The 21,414-nt window shown below is 42.0% G+C and overlaps 1 protein-coding gene across 1 annotated transcript in view; it reads right to left on the reverse strand.

The window, feature by feature from the left end:
- LOC308105114 (testican-2) overlaps positions 1-20,599 on the reverse strand; it is a gene marked incomplete at its 5' end in the record, with an annotated part of 44,515 nt that extends 23,916 nt beyond the window's left edge. Inside the window, 4 exons of the mRNA XM_080455746.1 lie at positions 2,468-2,591; positions 4,814-4,919; positions 8,132-8,246; positions 20,539-20,599. Coding sequence (XP_080311872.1) covers positions 2,468-2,591; positions 4,814-4,919; positions 8,132-8,246; positions 20,539-20,599 — 406 coding nt within the window. The remainder of the gene's footprint in view (positions 1-2,467; positions 2,592-4,813; positions 4,920-8,131; positions 8,247-20,538) is intronic.
- Between the last annotated feature and the right edge of the window lie 815 nt (positions 20,600-21,414).

Genomic DNA, 21,414 nt, shown 5'->3' on the forward strand with positions numbered 1-21,414 from the left:
GTTACTAGTTACTTTGTAGATTTTGATTATTATTACAAAACATACATTAACCGCTTCAGCCCTATATACAGTACATTTCGGCCATTTGAAAATACAGTTATTAATACATCTACAAGCTCACAATGCGTCGCGATGCGGAGTAAAATTACAATATTTTCCTCTGAGATGTAGTGGAGTAGAAGTAAAAGTATAGAAAATTGGAAATACTCCAGTAAAGTAAAAGTACCTCAAAAAGGTACTTAAGTACAGTACTTGAGTAAATGTACTTAGTTAATTTACACCACTGTGCATATGAAATGGCTTTTCTTCTGAGTTGTAGCAAGAAGCTGTTTGAAAGCTAACCTTAGAATAGCAGCAATTATAACACAAAGTGTACCAAGAAAATGTGCACCGGATAATGTGACAAAATGGATTCGTACTTTGTTAACACTTTTGGAGCAGAACGGAGATAGCAGGCTTGTCAACATGTTTACTATGCTGTTGTAATTAAAGACCTGGAAGCAAGGAAAGCCGTACGGTTATGGTTTTCACAACTACTGTAACATTACAGCTTCATTATTGAGCATTGCATTGAAACCTGGTTGCTGATACTAGATATACTGTAGGCTACACCATTGGTTCTCAAAGTGGGGTCCGGGGACCCCCAGGGGTCCTTGGCGGGGTGGGTACCAGGGGGTCCCCAGCTAAATGTGTTAATATAGCATCACAATAATTTTAACCTTTTATACTTTGGCTATTCAAAAATAGCAGATATAGAAGCTCATAGCGTGGCACCGAGTGCCGCGCTATGAGCTTGTAGATCTGCTATTTTAGAAAAATCGTGAAAATGTGTGCAAACCTTTGAATATATATATGTTTTTAAGCAAACATCTGTAACTCAAATCTTTGTTTCTAGGGATCCCTGGAACAAAATATTTTGAGACCAAATACAGATCATTTTGGGGGTCCTTGACATGAAAATGTTTGAGAACCACTGTTGTAGGCCACACTATACGAGCTTATCCACTATTGGTGTGCAGATGCACTGGATTGAAAATTGGCTACAGCTGGTTAACTCGCTGTATGTATTAAGTGGTTATTTAATGCTATCGATCAGTTTGATATATTTTCTATACATGCTTGGATGGGGTTATTCACTGCACAGCTCCTGTTCAACAAGTTGCAAAAAACTAAATAACTTCCATTACTGCTGTGGTCAGGTCATTTAGAACAAGATTCAAAACACATTCCTTAATTCTTATTATTATGAAAGCATTTTGGCTGATTACGGTATGTTGGGGGGTTGACTACTGTACATGTTGACCGGCAAACAAAGCAATTTTGCCCCTGAACAGTAATGTTTGTAAACAAGATCCTCTAGTCTATTGGACTTTAATCCTACGTTTCATACAGTAAGTGTGTTATCTGGTGATCTGAGAAAAAAACACAATTTATGCAATTAACCGTCCGCCAGCATCTCGACGTTTTTTCCCCAATAGAAATCCAGGTTGAGTTTCAGACTAAATACCCTACTTGGGTCTGCAGATGAGAAAACAGGAGTAACATTTCATACGTTTGATCAATTGGCATTTTCACATGCGCCCAGGAGCCCCGCGGACGATCAATACTGTTTGGTTGCAATGACTGATAGTGTACACTCTAAATAATTAATTACTACATGATTGAAAGACCGTTTTCATCACAGGGGGATAATCTAGCTAACCTCGATCTCTGAGATTGGCCAGTATTGATCCCGTTAGTGTAAACATCGCATGGGGGGAGGAAATTGGAGTTGTGTCCTACACGAGGATTCCCGCCATAGCGTTGTGTGCTTGCTAGCTACAGTATACGCTTCCTGGTGCAGTTCTCAAAGTGGGGAGCGGGGACCCCCTGGAACACCCCTCAAGGACTCCTACTCTAGCTAAATTATTGATATTTGGGAACCAAATGCACTTTTACAGCTCTATAACCAATAACTAATAACTAAATAATTTAACCTGGAACGCACCTGTGTCACTTTTTCATTTGAGCTAAAAAGTATTATTTTACACTTTGGCTATTCAAAAATAGCAGATCTACAAGCTCATAGCGCGGCACCGAGTGCCGCGCTACGAGCTTGCAGATCTTCTATTTTTGAAAAATCGTGAAAATGTGTGCAAATCTTTGAATATATATTGTTTAAAGCAAAAACGTGTAACTCTTTGCTTCTGGGGGGGTCCCTGGAACAAAACATTTTGAGATGGGGGTCGGCGGCCAAATACATATCATTTTGGGGGTCCTTGACATGAAAAAGTTTGAGAACCACTGATATAGAAACATACGTTTTTTCAGAAAACTGTTGGGATTTAAAAAGACATTTGTAGAATCGGCCTCAGGTCTTAATGGGTTAAATGAAACCAAAAAAAAAAAACGTACAAACCTTACAGGCCTGTAACTCTGTCTTAGTGAACCTGGTAAAAAAAAAAAGCAGGGAATAGGCTATACTTGCCGTGCTTGCTGTCGTCGGGATGGTGTGTGATGATGGGAGCGGGAGCGGTGGCACAAGGACACAGGCCACTGCACTTCAGACTCAGCTCCTTGCCCGTCAGACAGGCCTGCTGCTCCAGCTTACACTGGAGGGGGAGGGGGAGGGGGAGAGACAGAGAGAGAGAGAGAGAGAGGGGGGAGGAATTAGGGCTGTGACACCATTACATAATTTGAAGTCGACGATTAATTGTCATACGAATAATTTGCGATTAACGATTTTGTTGTGCTTCTTCTGGCATTGAACATTGGAACGTTACGAATCAGAATTAACATTTTCTTTTATTTTGCTACATTGCTATTTCTATTTTGATTAATGTGTATAATTCTGCCCTATGTGTTGACTTGATCTTTAGTTTAACTACATTGTTTAGTTTTAGGCTTTGTAATTGAAAATTGCACAGGGCAGATATGACAAATAACTTACTGACATATTTAATCATTTTATACATAATTCAAAAATAGCGGAAATAGCTCATCTACAAGCTGTAAGCTTGTAGATCGCGTTGTAAGCATGCAGATCTGCAAGCTTTCAATTTGGAGAACTATGACGATTATGCAAAAATAATTGCGATTATTGTAGACGATTATGTAATAATTGTGACACGCCTAGGAGGAATGAGGTACAGTGAAGGAAGAAGTACTCCAGACATTCCCACACATTTTTAACAATGAATTTTCAAAACTTTTCCATAACTTTTTCAAATATTTTATCTCATTTCCAGGTCTGTAGCGATCATATGATCGCTACAGACCTGGAAATGAGATAAAATAATAATTGGCAATAATAATTGGCAAATGAGATGCCAATAATGAGGCTCTGTTATATCAATGACGTCGCGTGACAAAAAGAACAGATCTACAAGCTAACAAGGTATCGCGGTGCAACGTGTTAGCTTGTAGATGTATTATTTTTGTCACGTGACATCCTGTATACCACACTCACTCACGCAGCTCGTTCAGCGCAGCACTACATTTTACCATGTCACATTATTTCACACAATGTTAAACAAAAACAATGTATATCCAAACATTTTCCAAAACAGTTGATTAATTACTTTAACCCATTAAGACCTGGAACGCATTTGTGTCGCTTTAGATTTCTTTGGCTACTAAAAAATAGCAGATAGCACCGAGTGCCGCGCTATGAGCTTGTATATCTGCTATTTTTGAAAAATCTTGATTTTTTTTTGTTGATTTGTTAGGATTTAGAAAACATTTTTAAGAATCGCCTCAGGTCTTAATGGGTTAAGTTAAGTCTTTTCGAGGCCTTGAAAACCGTTTTTCTTATTTCAAAATATTTCCAGGAATTTCATGACGGTGGGAACTCTAGTATTCAGATTCTTAATTTATAAGTAAAAGTAGCAGTACCACATTATAAAAAAAACATACTTACTGTACCAAAGCAAAAGTACTAAATGTTTTCACAATTTGGCAATTAATAGCTGCTCTACAAGCTCTTGTGAACGCTTGTACAGGCGAAGTATAAAATAGGGCTTAATTGGTTAATGTACGTTTTGTAATAATCTAAATCTACAAAGTAACTAGCAACTCGAGTTTTCAAATAATTGCAGCTGTGGAGTAAAAAAAACAATATTTGCCTCTGAGATGTACAGGAGTAGAAGTGTAAAGTATTGAAAAATGGATATAATGTAAAAGTGCTTTATGTGCCAAAAACATTTACTTTAAGTACCTACTAACTACTACTGTTAAGGTACAGTACTTGAGTAGATGTAACTTTCCACCACTGACAAGGGACGGGGGAAGGGAGGGAGGGAGGGCGAGAGAGAGAGGCCGAGGCATGGGAGACAGATAAAATATTTATGGGGGTGACTGCAGAAAAAGCGATTGCTCATTCAGATGAGACACTGCGCTTAGTGAAAGGTGGTCCGGCGGAGTGAGTTGTCATTTTTTCCCCAACGCCTCCTCGTAGTACAAGGTCAAAATTAAAAACTATACATAAATCAATAAAGGATGCTGGCAGTGGCCGGTGCATTGGCGGTGCCGCTCAAAGCCCGCGTCAGCCATTAATCACGGCGCCCAGCGCTCAACCCCCTGCTAGCAGTGATGTACCGCGCTGGCCCTGCCGCGCTCACATATACATGTCAGCGCAGCGGGAAACGCTATATGACTGAGCCCCCTCTCATTATTTCACATGATGACATGAGCACATTTCATTTCTGAAACCAAGGTTTTATGGAGACGAGGAGGACAGCGGGCTATAAAGTCAGCGTTAGGTATTCTGGCTGAGAACAATATTCCCTCGTCAAAGGGGGGGGAGAAAGATAAACAGAGACGTTGTTGTTTATACCTCGGAAGCGTAGTTGTGTCCGTCAGAACCGCATACCGGCGAGGACGGTACCACGGGGCAAGGCTTACAGCTGCTTTCTGGGGCGTTCGGTTGTTGATGGAGGAATCTGAGGAAGAGAGGGGGGGAAAAAAGACGTAGGCAACATATATTTACTTGCTGGTGAACACATCGAAAGCACAATTATACTGTACAAATTGACCTGACAAACATCCACCATGGATTGAAACGTCTTATTTTTTAAGTTTAAATAAAGAAGTCTAAACCATTATGAATCCACACGTTGTGAGCTTGTAGATCGGCTATTTCTGACAAAGGTGCAGACGGAAAAAAAGCGGTCCAAGACAAGTCCAGAGCAAAATCACGTCCAATTTACCAAGTAGAGAGGGTTTAAGTGGTTACTTTCTGAGTGACCACCAGCATATACATTATGAGTGTCACGCTTGCTTGACACAATCCTACTAAAGTTGCACAGTATCGCTTTCTATTATAAAAAGCCTCCCCTGCAATGGAACACGGTGTCATAATAAACCAATACACTCTCCTGTTAAGGCCCTACGGACATAATCCATCTAACAGACACCATGGCCCCAAATAGCTTGCACTGCTTGATACACTCGCTAACACAGTGAATGACTTTATATACACTCGCTGAGAGTAACCCACAGGCATTATCAGCTCCTGTGCAATGTTGTCAGATTCTGCGAGAGAAACAAGCAACCAGGTCTATGAAAACAAGCCCAAAAGAAGCGACTATAAGCCACATTAAACCTATTATGCATCGGATATCGCGATGCGACGCGTTGTCAGCTTGTAGATCTGCTATTTTCCAAAAAAACGTGGGGAAAAAAAGTTAATTGTGGAATATTTTGTAAACATTTTAACAACGCAAATCTTGTGTGGGGGTCCCTGGCACAATATATTCAGATGGGGTTACGTGGACCATTACATATTAATCTTCACATGAAGAGTAAATGTTTGAGCCACTGGTTTAAACAACATTTAGGAAACAAGCCCAAATAAGCAACTACACTTTAGAAAAACAAGCCCCAAAAACCGCAACCACCAATATTTACAAGCAACTTCACAGAAAAAACAAGCCCAAAAGTCGCTTATAATAAGCGGACATGGCAACACTGCTTGATACACTCGCTGACACAGTGAATGACTTCATAAACACTCGCTGAGCTTAGCCCACAGGCATTATCATCAGCTACTGCGTTGACTTCCTGACTGAGGTTGTCAATTAACGATGCAAAGACGTTTTAAGCGTGATCCCTCGTTCGTGCTCATTGCCCATCGTCGTCTTTATTGCAAAAGACACAGATTCAGTTCGCAGGTATAGCAATGACTCACTCCATTAAATCCTTTCAGATTGGACCTAGTGTGGCCACTGTTTTTCTCCTCTCCTCTTTTTCCTGTGAGTGTGTTGTATACGGGTCAGAAGAGATAAATAGCTTCCAGTGGAGTGAGCCGCAGAAGGCTAAGTGGTCTCTGTGGGAGTGGCAATGTTCGACGCAGGGCAGGGATGTTTGTCACAGTGCAGAAAACCTTAAAGGGTGAATCCACGGTAATGACATCCAGAAGGACAAGCTATATGGCCACCGTATTTCATACCTCTCAGACATGAACTGAGGCTCAAGTATAAAGGCAGTGGTTCTCAGCCTGTGGGCCGTTGCCAGATTCTGTGAGAGAAACAAGCAACCAGGCCTAGGAAAACCAGCCCAAAAGAAACAACTATGGGCCACATGAGCACTTTAACATAATGCATCAGCTATTTGAAAATAGCCGATAAACAAGCTCACAACATTTTCAAATAAAATCTTGAGGGGAAATTATAATAAGGAGATCTGGCAACCCTGGCCGTGAGGATGCCCCAGCCTATTAATCCAGACTCGACCACCTTGTTGTGTGTCACCGTCACCCGTCACAGTGCCGCGCAACTCTCTCTGTGTCCAGCTATACCAGGGGTGCCCACACTTTTTTAACTTGAGTTCTACTATTGAAATTGCCAGCTCAAGGTGATCTACCACTCGCGCGTGCATGAGTGGTAGGCATGGTGGGCAAAACTTGCGCGGTTTTGGGTGGATTTTGTTTGTTTTTTTTCTGGTTTTTGTTAGTTTCTTTTCCGTTTTTTGGTTACTTTATTTCGGTTTTAGGGTCAGGATTAGGTTATTTAATTATTATTTTTGCCTGATTTTACCGATTTATTATAAAAAAAAATGTAATTCATTCATTTTATTTACCAACCAACAAATAATTATTATCCCATTAATGAAAATACTTAAACATTTACCTATGGGGGCTAAATAACAACATTAAGGCATTAGGACTGTTTCAATATTTTTCCTGGCGCCCCCCCCCCCATTTAGCGCCGCGCCACCGTTTTCTGCCACAGCGCCACCTAGAGCCTGCAAAAAAAAATATATTTTTTTTTTTTTTTTTTTTTTCAGGGGCATTGCAGGTGGTCTACCTGCGCAGCCTCTGCGGTCTACTGGTCGATCGCGATCGACGTAATGGGCACCCCTGAGCTATACTGTACCCAAAGCCCCCGCAAATCACACACACACACACACACACACACACACACACACACACACACAGGGCTACTGGCTGTTGACAACCACACTGCAGAACTTCCTACCCATGCACACATCTAACAATATGGTGCATGCACCAGCACACACACACACACGCACACGCACACGCACACGCACACGCACACGCACACGCACACGCACCCGCACACGCACACGCACACACACACACGTTTGTTTGTGTTTCTATACTTTTGAGGACATCCAACATTTTAGGACAGCTATTTTATGAAAGACGTTTTTTTGTTTGTGCCAATTTCTTACCTAAACCTAAAGCTGAAAATAGCTAATCTACAAGCTCATAATGTGTCACTTCACGATGCTTTGTGAACTTTGTAAATCTGCTATTTCCAGTGTGCAACACTGGCGTAAGTATCAGGCATGACTCACTCAACCCAACCCCTAAACCTAATCTCTAAATGCCTAATCCTAACCCCAACCTGTCCCCCAATCTTAATCCTAATTGTAAATTTAAGTCTAAAGGTCTTTTTTAACCATAAAACAAAAAACTATCTTGTGAGGACAAGGAAAATTGGCTATTTCTCAAATTTTACTATACTTGTGGGGATGTTTGGTCCTCATAAATATAGTTATACAAGTACAGGCATGCACATACTGGTACACACATACACACACACACACACACACACACACACACACAGTGACACAAATAGCTTCGTCAGGGCGGGTCGCCCTGCCTGCCTGGCAGGCCTGCTCCACCTACCTGTGCTCCAGTTTCTTGCGATTGACGCACATGGCCCTCTGGTAACCCTGAGCCACGCACACCTTGTGGCGGCTGCACTTGACCTTCTGACAGGGGTCCTTGGTGGTGTCCACAGCTGCACACACACACAACAGGTACAGCATGAGGTCATGAGAGATGCCAATCAACGCTGGACGCTTTTAGTCAGCACTATGAACAGCGGTAGACAAAGTACTCAACCCCAGCACAAAGTATAGTCGATATTCCTGGTTAAATATTACTAAACACGTTAGAATTGTTCTGCCAAATTGTACTTGACTTAAAAAAATACATACAGGTATTCAAAAGCACATTTTCTTTTTAACCCATACTGAGGCAATTCTTAAAATCCTAAATCCTAACAGTTTTTTTGAAAAAAAACAAAAAAAAAGTCAAGATTTAAAAAAAATAGCAGATCTACAAGCTCATAGCGCGGCACTCGGTGCCGCGCTATGAGCTTGTATATCTGCTATTTTTGAATAGCCAAAGAAATATTAAGTGACACAGATGCGTTCCAGGTCTTAATGGGTTAATGTCAATGAATTGCTGTATTCAAATTGAGACATTTTCCAAATAATTGAAACACTCAAGCACAGTACAGACACTCAAAAAAAGTACAGTACTCAAGTAAATGTACTTTGTCACTGTCCACCGCTGCACTCATCAAAGGCCATCTGAGCATACATCTGCTGGGTGAAAGCAGAGAAGTACTGTCATTTCTTCTCTCCCCTTTTACTTCATCATGCATACTCCGTTTGGTGTATAAAATGACTTCCTCGACTTAATAACAATCCTTTACAAGACTGAAAAAGCACTTATGTGTTATTTTTCTTCCTGTTTTTTTCTCTCTCTTTTTTTCTCCATTAAACGCTTTATATAATATAATAAATAATCCGTCAGTGCTCTCAAAATGAGTCTCATTGATTTTGGAGTCAGCACTGCAGAAAACATGTGAGGCTTTACCATCATTAGCGAGGCAGCCCTTCATCAATAGCGTTACATGCAGTGTTGCCAGATTTGGCAACAGAAACAAGGGGCCAGGTCTACGTAAACAAACCCAAAAAGAAGCGACCAGTTTTACCACTTCGACTTCGACGTTGACTATTTGAAAATAGCCAAATCTACGCGTTGCTAGCTTGTAGATCTGCTATTTTCAAAAACAAATCGTGGGGAATACAAAAATAAAATTTAACAAAAGATTTCAACAACATAAATCTGTTACGGGGGTGCCTGGCACACAAAGATTGGGGGTTGAGAACCACTGGTTTAAACAACATTTAGGAAAGCAAGCCCAGATAAGCAACGACTTTTCAGAAAAACAAGCCCCAAAAAGTCGCTTATGATAGGCAGCAGACACGGCAACAGTGGCTGCATGCCGTCGTCTCCTGTAGCACGGCAGCCATATTGGAAAGAAATGCCTCTTCACAGGTGTTACCAATGATTCTAATGAAGGCTCTGTTCCATTCTGGTCAAACAGAGTCAGGGTGTTGTTTTGTTCATGTTGGCTCACTGGAAAGAAACTGGGGTCCAGCTAGGGACCCTCATGGTCCCTTACGGGTGTGTAACTCTGAGTGTAACTCAGAGAGTGTACAAAATGTTCCATTTGTACACTCTCAGGAGTTACGCGGGTCCTTGAAATTAAAACGTTTGAGAACCACCGTGCTACACTAAATGGAACAGAGCCTTCATTAGTATCATTGGTAAGACCCGTGAAGGAAGTAAGGAAGAGGAGAAATGTCTGCTGTGCATAGAGCCTGAGAAGCCTGACAGGATTGATTGAGTGTTCCCATTCTCTCTGCTTGTCACATCTCACTTCCCTCCATGTCACCCCAGAGCCTTCTATTGTGAGAGTTGCGTCAATGAGGGGGCAGAAACAGCGCCGGTCACGTGGTTCATGTGAACTCGAAGTAGTGACAAACGCTCCTCCTAGTGCACTCTAGTGCATTCCGTAAACTTCCGGTTCAGGCCTTTATCGCTATTCGGCTCCTCCCGATCCGCAATTGCGACTGCATGGCCCGATGAAGTGCATGGAGGTGACGCAACTCTCCGCTCTGTGTCACCCTATCCAGCCGCCCGTCGCTCTCTCGCTCGTCTCTTTAACCACTTAAAAACCCCAGCAGCATCCGTATTGCGGGGCTTTCGCAGGAAAATAGCCGCTCGACAAGCTCACCACGCGGCGCACCGCGATCTACAATTCGCAGCTACAATGTACAGTCGGCTACAATGTAGCCAATCTACAATTGTTAATTGTTTTTTAAATCTTGAAACAATTTGAAAGATTTGGGATATTTTTTGAAACATTTTAACAGCACAAATCTTGTATGGGGGTGCCTGGCACAACGTATTTCCAGATGGGGGGTTCGCAACCAAATACATACAGTATACATTTTAGGGCAATTGACATGAAAATCTTTCTGAACCACTGGCATAAATGATCCCTTTCTATTTTCACTCTTCCCTCTCTAATTCCCATCTCCCCGTTCCTCTTTCTTCCTTTACTTCTCTCTTTCCCTCCTTTCTCCTTCTCTCCTGTAGAGCAGTGGTTCCCAAGCTTTTTAGCTCAAAGACCCAAAAGAGAAATTAGACGTTTAGCCTTCATAGATGAAGGCTTGACAAACATAGGGCTGCCAACTACCGTGCCTGAAATTCAAATAAGGGAGCACCCAGCCGGGTACAGTTTTTGTATACTATATTAACCACTTGAACCCTATAGCATCCATATTCTGGGGTCAACATTAGCCAAAAATAGCCGATCTACAAGCTCACAACATGTCGCTTCACCCCACGTTGTGAGCTTATAGATCTGCTATTTTCAGTACTTCTTAACACATTGCCTGCCATTGACGTAGATCTACGTCATTTCAAATCCAACCGTTGACCGCCTTTGAAAAGTTGTGATTTTTTGGTTTAAATCTTTATTCGTTTTTTATTCAGGAAACGGAAAAAAAGGAAATATTTACTTGCGACCCATACAAATTGGTCCGCGACCCCAAAGATGGGTCCCGACCCACTGTTTGGGAAACAGTGCTTTAGAGAGTTGAGCGGTTCAATGGCAGAGCCATTTACAGTGATAGACTGTAGTGGAAATAGCATGTGGTCATCCACCTTCCTCAGCACAGTGGTCACTCACTGCCGGCCGCGCCAGAGAGAGAGAGAGTGTGTGTGTGTGTGTGTGTGTGTGTGTGTGTGTGTGTGTGTGTGTGTGTGTGTGTGTGTGTGTCAGAACGTCCGTCCGTCCCAATCCATTTCCTCCCCGCACGGCGAGCGGCCATGGAGAAACACACGGGCCTCAGATGGATGTGAGAGTCAATGACAAGCTGTGGTCGGCGTCGGCCAGAGAATTTTAAGCTGTGAGAAAGCCTGAGTCAGCATCGCACAGATGCTTTGTGGGTCGCGGACCAATATGTGTGGGTTGCGAGTAAATATATATCTCTTTCTTTTTATATTTCCTACAATTTTTTTATCATTACTATTCTTTCGAAATATTTTCAAACATAAAAACATCTAAAATGTTCAAAAGAAGTTCGGAAATGTTCAAAGAAAATAATGCAAAATTCGACAACTTTTAAAACTGGTGGGCTAAGAATACTTTCAATATTTGGGCCTGATCCAGAAAAGGCTGAGGGGTAGCACATCTGGGGTAGCACATACCAAAAAGTTTTACCCATATCAAGGTCAACCAGACCTATCTGATATACACTATAATATATAACCAAAAGTCAGCTGACACCCTTTCTAATTAGTGCTTCTAATTAGTGTCCAAGAGCTTTAATAAGGTCAGACACTGGTAATGGGCGATTAGACCGGGCTCACATTTGGTGTTCCAGTTCATTCCAAAGGTGTTTGATAGGGTTTTTAATCCATTAAGACCGGGAACGCATCTGTGTCACTTTAAGATTTCTTTGGCTATTCAAAAAATAGCAGATATACAAGCTCATAGCGCGGCACTCGTAGATCTGCTATTTTTAAAAAAAATTGAACATTTTTGCAAATCCTGTCTTCTAAATCCTAGATGTTGCTATAATATCAGTGGTTCTCAAAACTTTTTCATGCCAGGGACCCCCAAAATTATATGTATTTGGCCCGCGGACCCCCATCAAAATATTTTGTTCCAGGGACCCCCCAGAAGCAAATAAGAGAGTAAAATAAATATATATTTTTAAAATGTATAAAAAATCTAAGATTTGCACAAATGTTCAAGATTTTTTCAAAAATAGCAGATCTACAAGCTCTACGAGCTTGTATATCTCTTATTTTGGAATACCCCAAGGTATAAAAAATACAGTATTTGTTCCCGGATTGAATGGGTTAATGTCAAGGCTCTGTGCAGGCCATTAAAGTTCTTCAACAAAGCGTGAGGGGCACGGGGAGATTGTCATTCTGAAAGAGGAGACGGCCTTCTGCAAACTGCCGCAAAATTGGAAGCACAGAGTTGCCTGGAATGTCGCTGTAGCTGATCAATTGTAGTTGTCCCCCCTAAAAACGCTCACTTATTGGATTAAGACAAATTGAACTGTGATTTTATTTCGCTTTATAGTAGAGCTTCAAAAATTATAACAATACCATATTGTACTTTCATCCTTTTATCCTTCACAATTAGTAGCATTCAAAATGATTTTAAAGTTGTAATTATACGAACGAAAGCTCTGCACTGATTTAACTTGTTCCCGCCCAATTAAATGTAATTGCATGAATCACACTTCAGATATGACGGTAATTACAGCACATAGTTGAAGGGAAAATTCATTTAAAACTGTCAACCGATGCATTCTTTTGTTCGGGGGCTTTTAGAATGTCTGTCAGAGTGCGTTCTCCTGCAGCCTAATAGCGCGTCCTTAGTGGACTTTGATTGTGCATTAAAGCTGAAATGCTTTACCTAATGTGCACTCTGATACAAATGAATGTTTTATGAAAGCCTTCAGAGAGGGAGGACCCCCGTCATCCCCGTTGCTCGCTTCACAACTCAGAGAACAGAGAGGGAAAGCTCGCTCTGGGGATGAGAAAACAGACCCTCAAACTCAAAGCGGCGTTTTGTGATATGTTTTTGATGGCAGTATAATAACACATTCAGCCTGGTGCCTAGCTTCAGCTCATACCCTTTTGTTGGCGTGATTATTTACAACGGGATTTAAAATATATAATGGCTTTTTTACTCCTCCCGGCCTGGTACTGGTTCTAAAAGATGTAAACACCAGACGTAAACAAAGGCAAGGGGAGATGATGGCAGGGTGGCTCTGTTCAATGGCAGCTAGGATCTTCCCACGTCGGGGTTTCGATTTCTGTCCGTCTGTACAGGATTTGGGGTGTGATGTATGAATGTGAATATGAATATCAATACGAATACGAATACGAACGTGAAGGACTCAGGAGAGATTTTGGTTCTAAGCTATGCGAGTATGAGTTTGAAGGAGGCTTCCTGGAGTGCTTCATGAATACACGAGAGAGCCGCTAATCAGCAACCGGAACTATTATCAACATGCTGGGGCTTTGTTTCTATGGGAACATAGAGCAGTGCAGAGATTAGTCTGAAGCTGTTAAGGAGGAACCGAGAACTTCCACACTACTTCCTCTGAACGTGGAGCCCCTGAGCATCTGTCCAGGCGTGATAGATAGGACTCTTCCCCCACAAACATTTACTGCTGATTTTTAATTCCTGCCATTTGTCTCGACACAGGGTTAACTCATTAAGACCGGGAACGCATTATGTGTAACCACTTTATCCATATTTTATACTTTGGCTATTCAAAAATAGCAGATCTACAAGCTCATAGTGCGGCACCGAGTGCCGCGCGGCGCTATGAGCTTGTAGATCTGCACACATCATTTTGGGGGTCCTTGACATGAACACGTTTGATCTACAAGCTCACAAAGTGTCGCGATGTGACGCGTTGTGAGCTTGCAGATCGGCTATTTTCAAATAGCCTAGGTATAAAATAGGGCTAAAGTGGTTAATGTATGTTTTATTTAAGTAACTAGTAACTAAAGTTTTCAAATAATTCTAGTGGAGTAAAAGTACAATATTTGTCTCTGAGATGTAGTGGAGTAGAAGTAAAAGTACTGAAAATTGGAAATACTCCAGTGAAAGTAAAAATACCTAAAAAATTTACTTAAGTACAGTACTTGAGTAAATGTTAACACAGTGTTAAGAGAAAAAAAGCTGGCATATAAGAGAGTAGGGATGCTTTACATGCAATCGATAAGCAAAAACAGCAGAATGCCATACAACAGAGGAGGGAAACAATTTAAAGGCTAATTCAGACCGCTGCGATTTTTCGGATGTTTAAAGGTAGGGTAAGTGATTTTCTTTGGTTAAAATAAGTGTTTTAGATAGCTCTATATTCTGATAGTACTCATTGCTATAGAGCGTTTGTTCAGTAACAGGAGTCTACATGTCTCTCCAGCTCTTTATTAAACAGAAAATGCATTTTCTGATCAGGATACCTATTTTATCCAATCGGGATAGAGAACTCACTAACCTTTAACAAAACCCTTTTTGTTTTAACCAAAAAATATCACTACCCTACCTTTAATTTATGCTCTGTCGTACGAGGTGGCGTGTGCTGAAAACAGCAGATATACAAGCTCACAACGTTCCGTGTCCGTGGCACATTTTGAGCTTGTGTAGATTGGCAATTTTTGCCATGTGACACCATCATACAACAAAGACTTAAATCGGGTTTTGTCTAATCACAAATCTGTGGTATGAACTAATCTCTATTCTGATTAATAACAATAACATCCAATATAGTGACTACAAGCCTTTAGATAAAAAATAAGCTGAATGATGACACAAAACAACATTAATTTGTTCAGCGAAGATGCAATGTGGTGATATACAGTCAAAAATAAATCAGTTTGCTGACCATTCGTCTACTTTGTATCTCAAATCTACTGATCCATACGGGAGGAAGATGTAATGAAAATGTGTGTAAAGGAAGAATGTGGTCACAATCTTTTTATTATTCCATTAAGGATGGAGAAGCATCTGTGTCATTTTTAGATTTGAGCTAAAAAGCATTATTTTACCCTTTGGCTATTCAAAAATAGCAGATATACAAGCTCATAGCGCGGCACCGAGTGTCGCGCTACGAGCTTGTAGATCTGCTATTTTTGAAAAATCGTGAAAATGTGTGCAAATCTTTGAATGTATATATTTTTAAAGCGAATTTTTTTTACTCAAATCTTTGCTTCTGGGGGTCCCTGGAACAAAATATTTTGATGGGGGTCCACGGCCAAATACATGTAATTTTGGGGGTCCTTGACATGAAAAAGGTTTGAGAACCATATAGAAACATACATTTTTCAGAATGCTGTTGAGATTTAGGAGACGTGTAGAATCGGCTTCAGGTCTTAATGGGTTATGCAGTAACTGCTTCAGATTTACCAGCCTGTCAGCACTGTGCTGTAGCTTTTCTTTTTGAGCTGTGTATGCAGCATCCTGCATCTCGGTGACATTTCACTGGGATTTTAATTATTGTCATGGCAGGTGGATGACACTGTAATGTGAAATATTACACGCTATGTTTTTTTTGGGGGGGGGGATTAATTTCAGCATTTCTGCATTATTTCCGATGAGTGAGAGGGAGACGGTACAGGTGAGGGAGAGATATGCAGCAAGGAGCATCGGGTTAGCTAACCCGGTCCAGCTGCGGGAAGGACTACTGCCTTATTTATGTCATATACCGTATAATATATGTTTTTTTTTGTTGCTAGTTTGCTATTTTATCTACACCAATGGTTCTCAAACTTTTTTGAGTAGCTCACCCAAAATAAATCTTATTTTCTATCAATTACACACCATGAAGCATTGAATTCATGCATATTTATTTAGTTTTTGTCGCATTCCTGAGCCAATCATTTGATTACCCACAGAGTCTCCTTTGTGTCTCCTACCGGATACATACGCATCATTATTATTATCATCAAATTATTGGCTTAGCCAAAAACAAAAAAAATCTCCATGAATCCAATGCTTCATGGGGTGCGTAATTGATTGAAAATAAGTAATTTTTGGGTTGAACTACTCCTTTCATTTCAAGGACCCCCATAAGTCTCAGAGTTACAGACCTGTAAGGGTGGTCCATTTGGAACCACCTCAAGGAACCCTGAGAGTCCCTGGACCCCACTCTTGAGAACCACTGAGCTGTACACTATGACCAAGCATCAGTGGACTGGACACCCTTTCAAATTCTTGTTTCTAATTTGTACCCTTTGTTCCAGTGAATGGAAATCTTAAAGGGATAGTTCACCCCTACAAAACTTACTTTTTTTCCTATCGATTAGTCACCCCATGGACACTTGAATCCATGGATATTTTTTCGTTTTTGTCGCATTCCTAAGCCAATAATTTGTTGACCAGGGACCGGTAAGCAGCGGCTCCGCTATAGAGCACAGAAGTCCTGACGTCACTCGTCCATCCCCGGGGTCGTAAAGTAATTTCTCTATGGAGAATAACATTGGGTCATCATAGAATCGTCTCATATAAGAATTGTGGTCCAAAAATAAACAAACTGTCTCTGCGATGTTGTCATGGAGGAGGTTCTGTATCGTTTATGATAGTCCAGTCACTCATATTTAAAACAGTCCGTTTCTGGCAAAACTTTAACTAATTTGGCGGAAGTAACATTAGCGTTTTCTCACCGTCAGTTGATGCTTCATATCCATAAAAGTCAAACCGCCGGGGGCATTTGTTTATTTTTGGAACACAGTTCTTATTTGACGCAATATTAAACACGTCTATGGGAATTCAGAACCGGGGGGAAAAAAACGCGACCCAGGTAGGATGAGTAAATTACGTCAGACTTCGGTGCTCTATTGGAGACACAAAGGCTTAGGAATGCGGATTTTTTTTTTTATCCATGAATTGAAGTCCCCATGGGGTGACTAATCGATAGAAAAAAAAGTCATTTTGGCGGTGAACTATCCCTTTAAAGCCATGCTTTTAGTGTAGAAGCCCTAACTGAACCCTAGTACTAACACATTGTTGCTTTGTTCCAATAGGACACTGTGTACACACTGCTGGTTCTACCTGCACGCACTGGCACTGACATCTCAATCAGCTCTACTTTAAAAGGCAACGGAGCTCTCCGAAGCCTCCTGTCAGGTCTCATGTGATATAGAGCTATAGCAGCAGTTACAGTACACCTTGCAGGACTCTTTTTTTTCATCGTGTTATTGAGCTGGCGATGAAGAGGGCCCTTATCAATCAGCTCTGCAGAAATGAGCCCCCGACGGGAGTTGGAATCGATGATGATATTCAAATGAACCTCACCCGCAATAGTTTGATGAGGCCACCGGGGGGTGGGGGGTGGGGGGGCAAAGAATCAGCTATTCTTTCTGTTGACTGGGATAATATGGCGAGCTAGGACCGCTCTCATCTCACTCCTTTGAGGCGAGTCTGGAACGTCTTTAACCCATTAAAGCTGGGAAAGCATCTATGTGTCATTTTAGATTTGAGCGACATATACTGTATAGCACATTGGTTGGCTATTGAATTAAAAAATAGCAGATCTACAACAAGCTCATAGCGTGTCACTTCGTACCGCGCTATGAGCTTACAGATCTGCTATTCAAATCAAAAGTAGCAGATATAGAAGCTCATAGCGCGTCACTTCGTGCCGTGCTATGAGCTTCTACAGTAGATTTGCCATTTTTGTGCAAATCTTTGACTGTATATACTGTATATATTTAAAGCATTTTTAACTCAAATATTTGCTTCTGGCGTTCCCTGGAACAAAATATTTTTGAGATAGGGGTCCACACCCAAATGCATATCATTTCGGGGTTCCTTGACATGAAAAAGTTTGAGAACCACAGATATATAGCAACATACGTTTTTTTTTCTCCAGAAAACTGTTAGGATTTAGAAGGCATTTGTAGGACCTCAGTTCTTTATGGGTTAGAGTGCGACTGTGTGAGGACGCGGCGGTACAGTACAGTACAGTACAGTACAGTACAGTACAGTACAGCGTACACCTCCCACGCGCGCCTCTCAACAGAAAAATACGCTCAGTTATCCTCGAGGGCCTGATAAATTGGACACCGCGTGTATGAAATAGTACTTTATAGCCTATCCTTAAATGATTCACGCTTCACATATTACATCATGTCTTTTTCATCCACGGCACACAAAACAGACCAAGGCACCGAACAACACCTCGAAGCCGCTATACACACAGGTTGTCTGTCTGAATTAGATTTCCTCAAAGTGAGAAGATGGATGTGTTTTTTTCTCTCTCTCTCTCTCTCTCTCTCTCTCTCTTCTTTTTCCTCTCTCAGGACTTCCACAGAGGTATAAATGCAGCCTGGTGGGAGATCAGAGCTGTGCCCTCAACAGCAGAGGCAATTATAGCAGGCTCTTCAACCTGGGACAGCCACTAATGGAGGCGAGTGAAGGCTCACGTCATGTCTCTCCTCCACAGACAAACTCCACCACCTGCATCAGACCAGGAGAGCTCTGAATTACACCCCTATCACCAGGGGTGTACTGGAGGTGGGGCTCCGCTCCAATAGTTCAGAGCTGCACGTGCGTATTATATACCCACGTGCATCTATCTACCTCGTCTCGATCAAAAACAACCATTCGGCATTCGCACCTCTTACCAACGCTTACAAAAGCTGGCGACCTAACATAGGAATGATCCTGGCTGGATGCATATCAATGGTCCATTGTGTGACCTGCTAAGTAAGCACTGTAGGTGTAAGCATAGCCTACGGTCCAGCCTTGGCTTAACGGAAGGGCTTTAGGTGCTGAAGCACAGGGCACCGTGGAGAAAGTTAAAGAAGACAGAACTATCGCCGAAAAAGTGCCGAAATGTAGAAGCAGCGGCTGCTGAAGGAGCGATAAAACAGTGAAATGCGCCGGTGAAGCGTCATTTTTTCCTGCGCTCGCAAGCGTGTGCGCGTGACGTAACGCTCCACTAGTTAAATAATCCACAGCACACCACTGCCCTTCATCTCCCCCACTACCAGCATCAACCAGTAGAGCTTTGAATTACCCCCTTCACCTCCTCCACTACCAGCATCAACCAGTAGAGCTTTGAATTACCCCCTTCACCTCCTCCACTACCAGCATCAACCACGAGAGCTCTGAATCGCCACATTCACCCTCACTAGGGCAGGGTGATATGACTTCAAATCTAAATATCGGTTTTGATATGTTAATTACCCAGCCCTACCACCAGCATCAATCATGAGAGCTCTGAATCGCCCCCATATCACCCCCCACCACCACCAGCATCAACCATAAGTGATCTGACAACATGGACTGGCATCGCAAGAAGCCGCATGACCTCAGTCACCATGCTGCAATTAAAAGGCAGAGCACTTAAATAATGTGCACTGTCCTATGACAGGATGGATTCTGTGGGCTAGAGGCAGGCATGCAAAAGAGGGGGAAAGCACTTAGCTTTGATTATGCTGGTTGCGTCTGAACAGAGGCAGGCTTCAGTCAATGGAAATGTTCGAATTGGTCACTCTACTGAGGGCCATTTAAATATTAAAAGTATTGACCTGAGAACAAGCATCTTTGAAAACACTTGAGCGCGTTCTCAGGCCCTGTTTGGACGACAACGGTCTCTAGAGAAAACAGCGAAATAAAATACCACATGTGCCTTCCGTTCAGACGGCAACAGCGTTTTCGTGGGTTGAAAACGCAAAAAAAGTGAAACCCCCCAGAGTGGAATTCTTTGAAAACGCTCCAGACGCGCGTCTCGTCTCCATGTAAACAGTCAATACGGGGGGAAACCGCAAAACGTGTGACGTCACGGCACTCGTCGGCTCACACAGCGTATGCTATTACATCGCTGTAAACAAACAACTGTGATAGGAAGTACAACGGAAGTGGTTCTACGCATGCGTGTGTAGCAGAGGGGCTCACAACCTCAGCCTGATGGCCTGAAAGTCTAATATCTCCTCCTGTGGCTTAGTGGTAAAAATGTTGGCGTTCCACGCAGGAGACCCGGGTTCGAATCCCGGGCGTTACACGTGACTGGTATATCTCGCAGCGCGTCACACCGCCGACCTAGCCACCTGGCATGCACACTACAGTGTTTTCAATCACATTTGCGTCTCCAACTACACTCGGTTTTTCCACACAACACTCGTGTAAACGCAGAACAAAAAGTGAGAACGCAACGGCACTGTGACGTTTTTCTCTTCTGAACGTTACCGTGTGTAAACGTGGCCTCAGTGTGCCCGTGCACACAACGCATGGAGGCTGTGAATCGATCAGTGAGCAGCCGAGGAACCTTTCACCGTGTTGCACTTCTGAAGCCACATGAAATGATCTTTAGGTTCCTCCCTTAACGCCGCCTTCTATCGCTTGAATGTCAAAGACCAAAGCAAATGTCACAGAAATGTGACTGCAGATATTAGTCTTTTCAACTTACTTTCGTCAGATCCTGCGTTCTCCTCCACGTTTTTAATGTAGTCGTCCTGGAGAGAAATCATATTTTGCGTCAGTGGCCTTGATAATTACCAGATTCCACAGAAAACAAAGATTCAGGATTTATTACTGCCGCACTCAATACACAGCACCGTGCAATTCATGTCATGCTTGATGAGCCGTCACGCTGCTGAACCTCAGAGCAACGATATGAAGAGGAAACATGCTAGATTAAAAAATGTCAATACAACTGTGCCAGTTACAAAGACACAGATTAATATCCTGGACAAAGAATTGTGACTGAAATATCAAGATAATCTTTTCATACCAAAACAGTGAGATTCATTTCTAACATTCAAAGCTAAATGACCGGGGCGAGAAGACGAGAGCTCCAGTATATCTCTTAAGAAAGTTTTGGCCTATCTTGGCTCCCTTTACTGCTGCAGAGGGACTATTTGCAAACTAACTCAGTTTTTTTAAGATCAGAGTCCCTGGTGATATAGAATCATAATAAAAATTCAGCAGGCTTTGCTGTATGCATTTTGACCCATTTCTCTCTTTGTTGGTGCAGAGAGGCCCAACAGCGCAGCAGTCTTAGCTTGTTGGAGTGAAGTGATAATGGTGATTATAGATTTCCACGTAGATCTCTCTATCTGAGACGTGAGCTATATTTGACAGAAGGGCAGATGACTAGGGATGGGACGATATGAAAAATTTACGATTCTCACGATTATTGTGGCAATCATTTTTTTAACGATTAATAGTCCCATCCCTACAGATGACTTCTACAGCCTACAGTACATCAACAACGAAGGCTTTCCCTCGCTTACAGTTTGTTGAAAAGGCGACCTTCGAGAGAAAGTTAAAAAAAATGCAAAAC

The sequence above is a fragment of the Gymnoscopelus braueri genome (assembly GCF_963280865.1).
Source record: "Gymnoscopelus braueri genome assembly, chromosome: 17".
NCBI lineage: Eukaryota > Metazoa > Chordata > Actinopteri > Myctophiformes > Myctophidae > Gymnoscopelus > Gymnoscopelus braueri.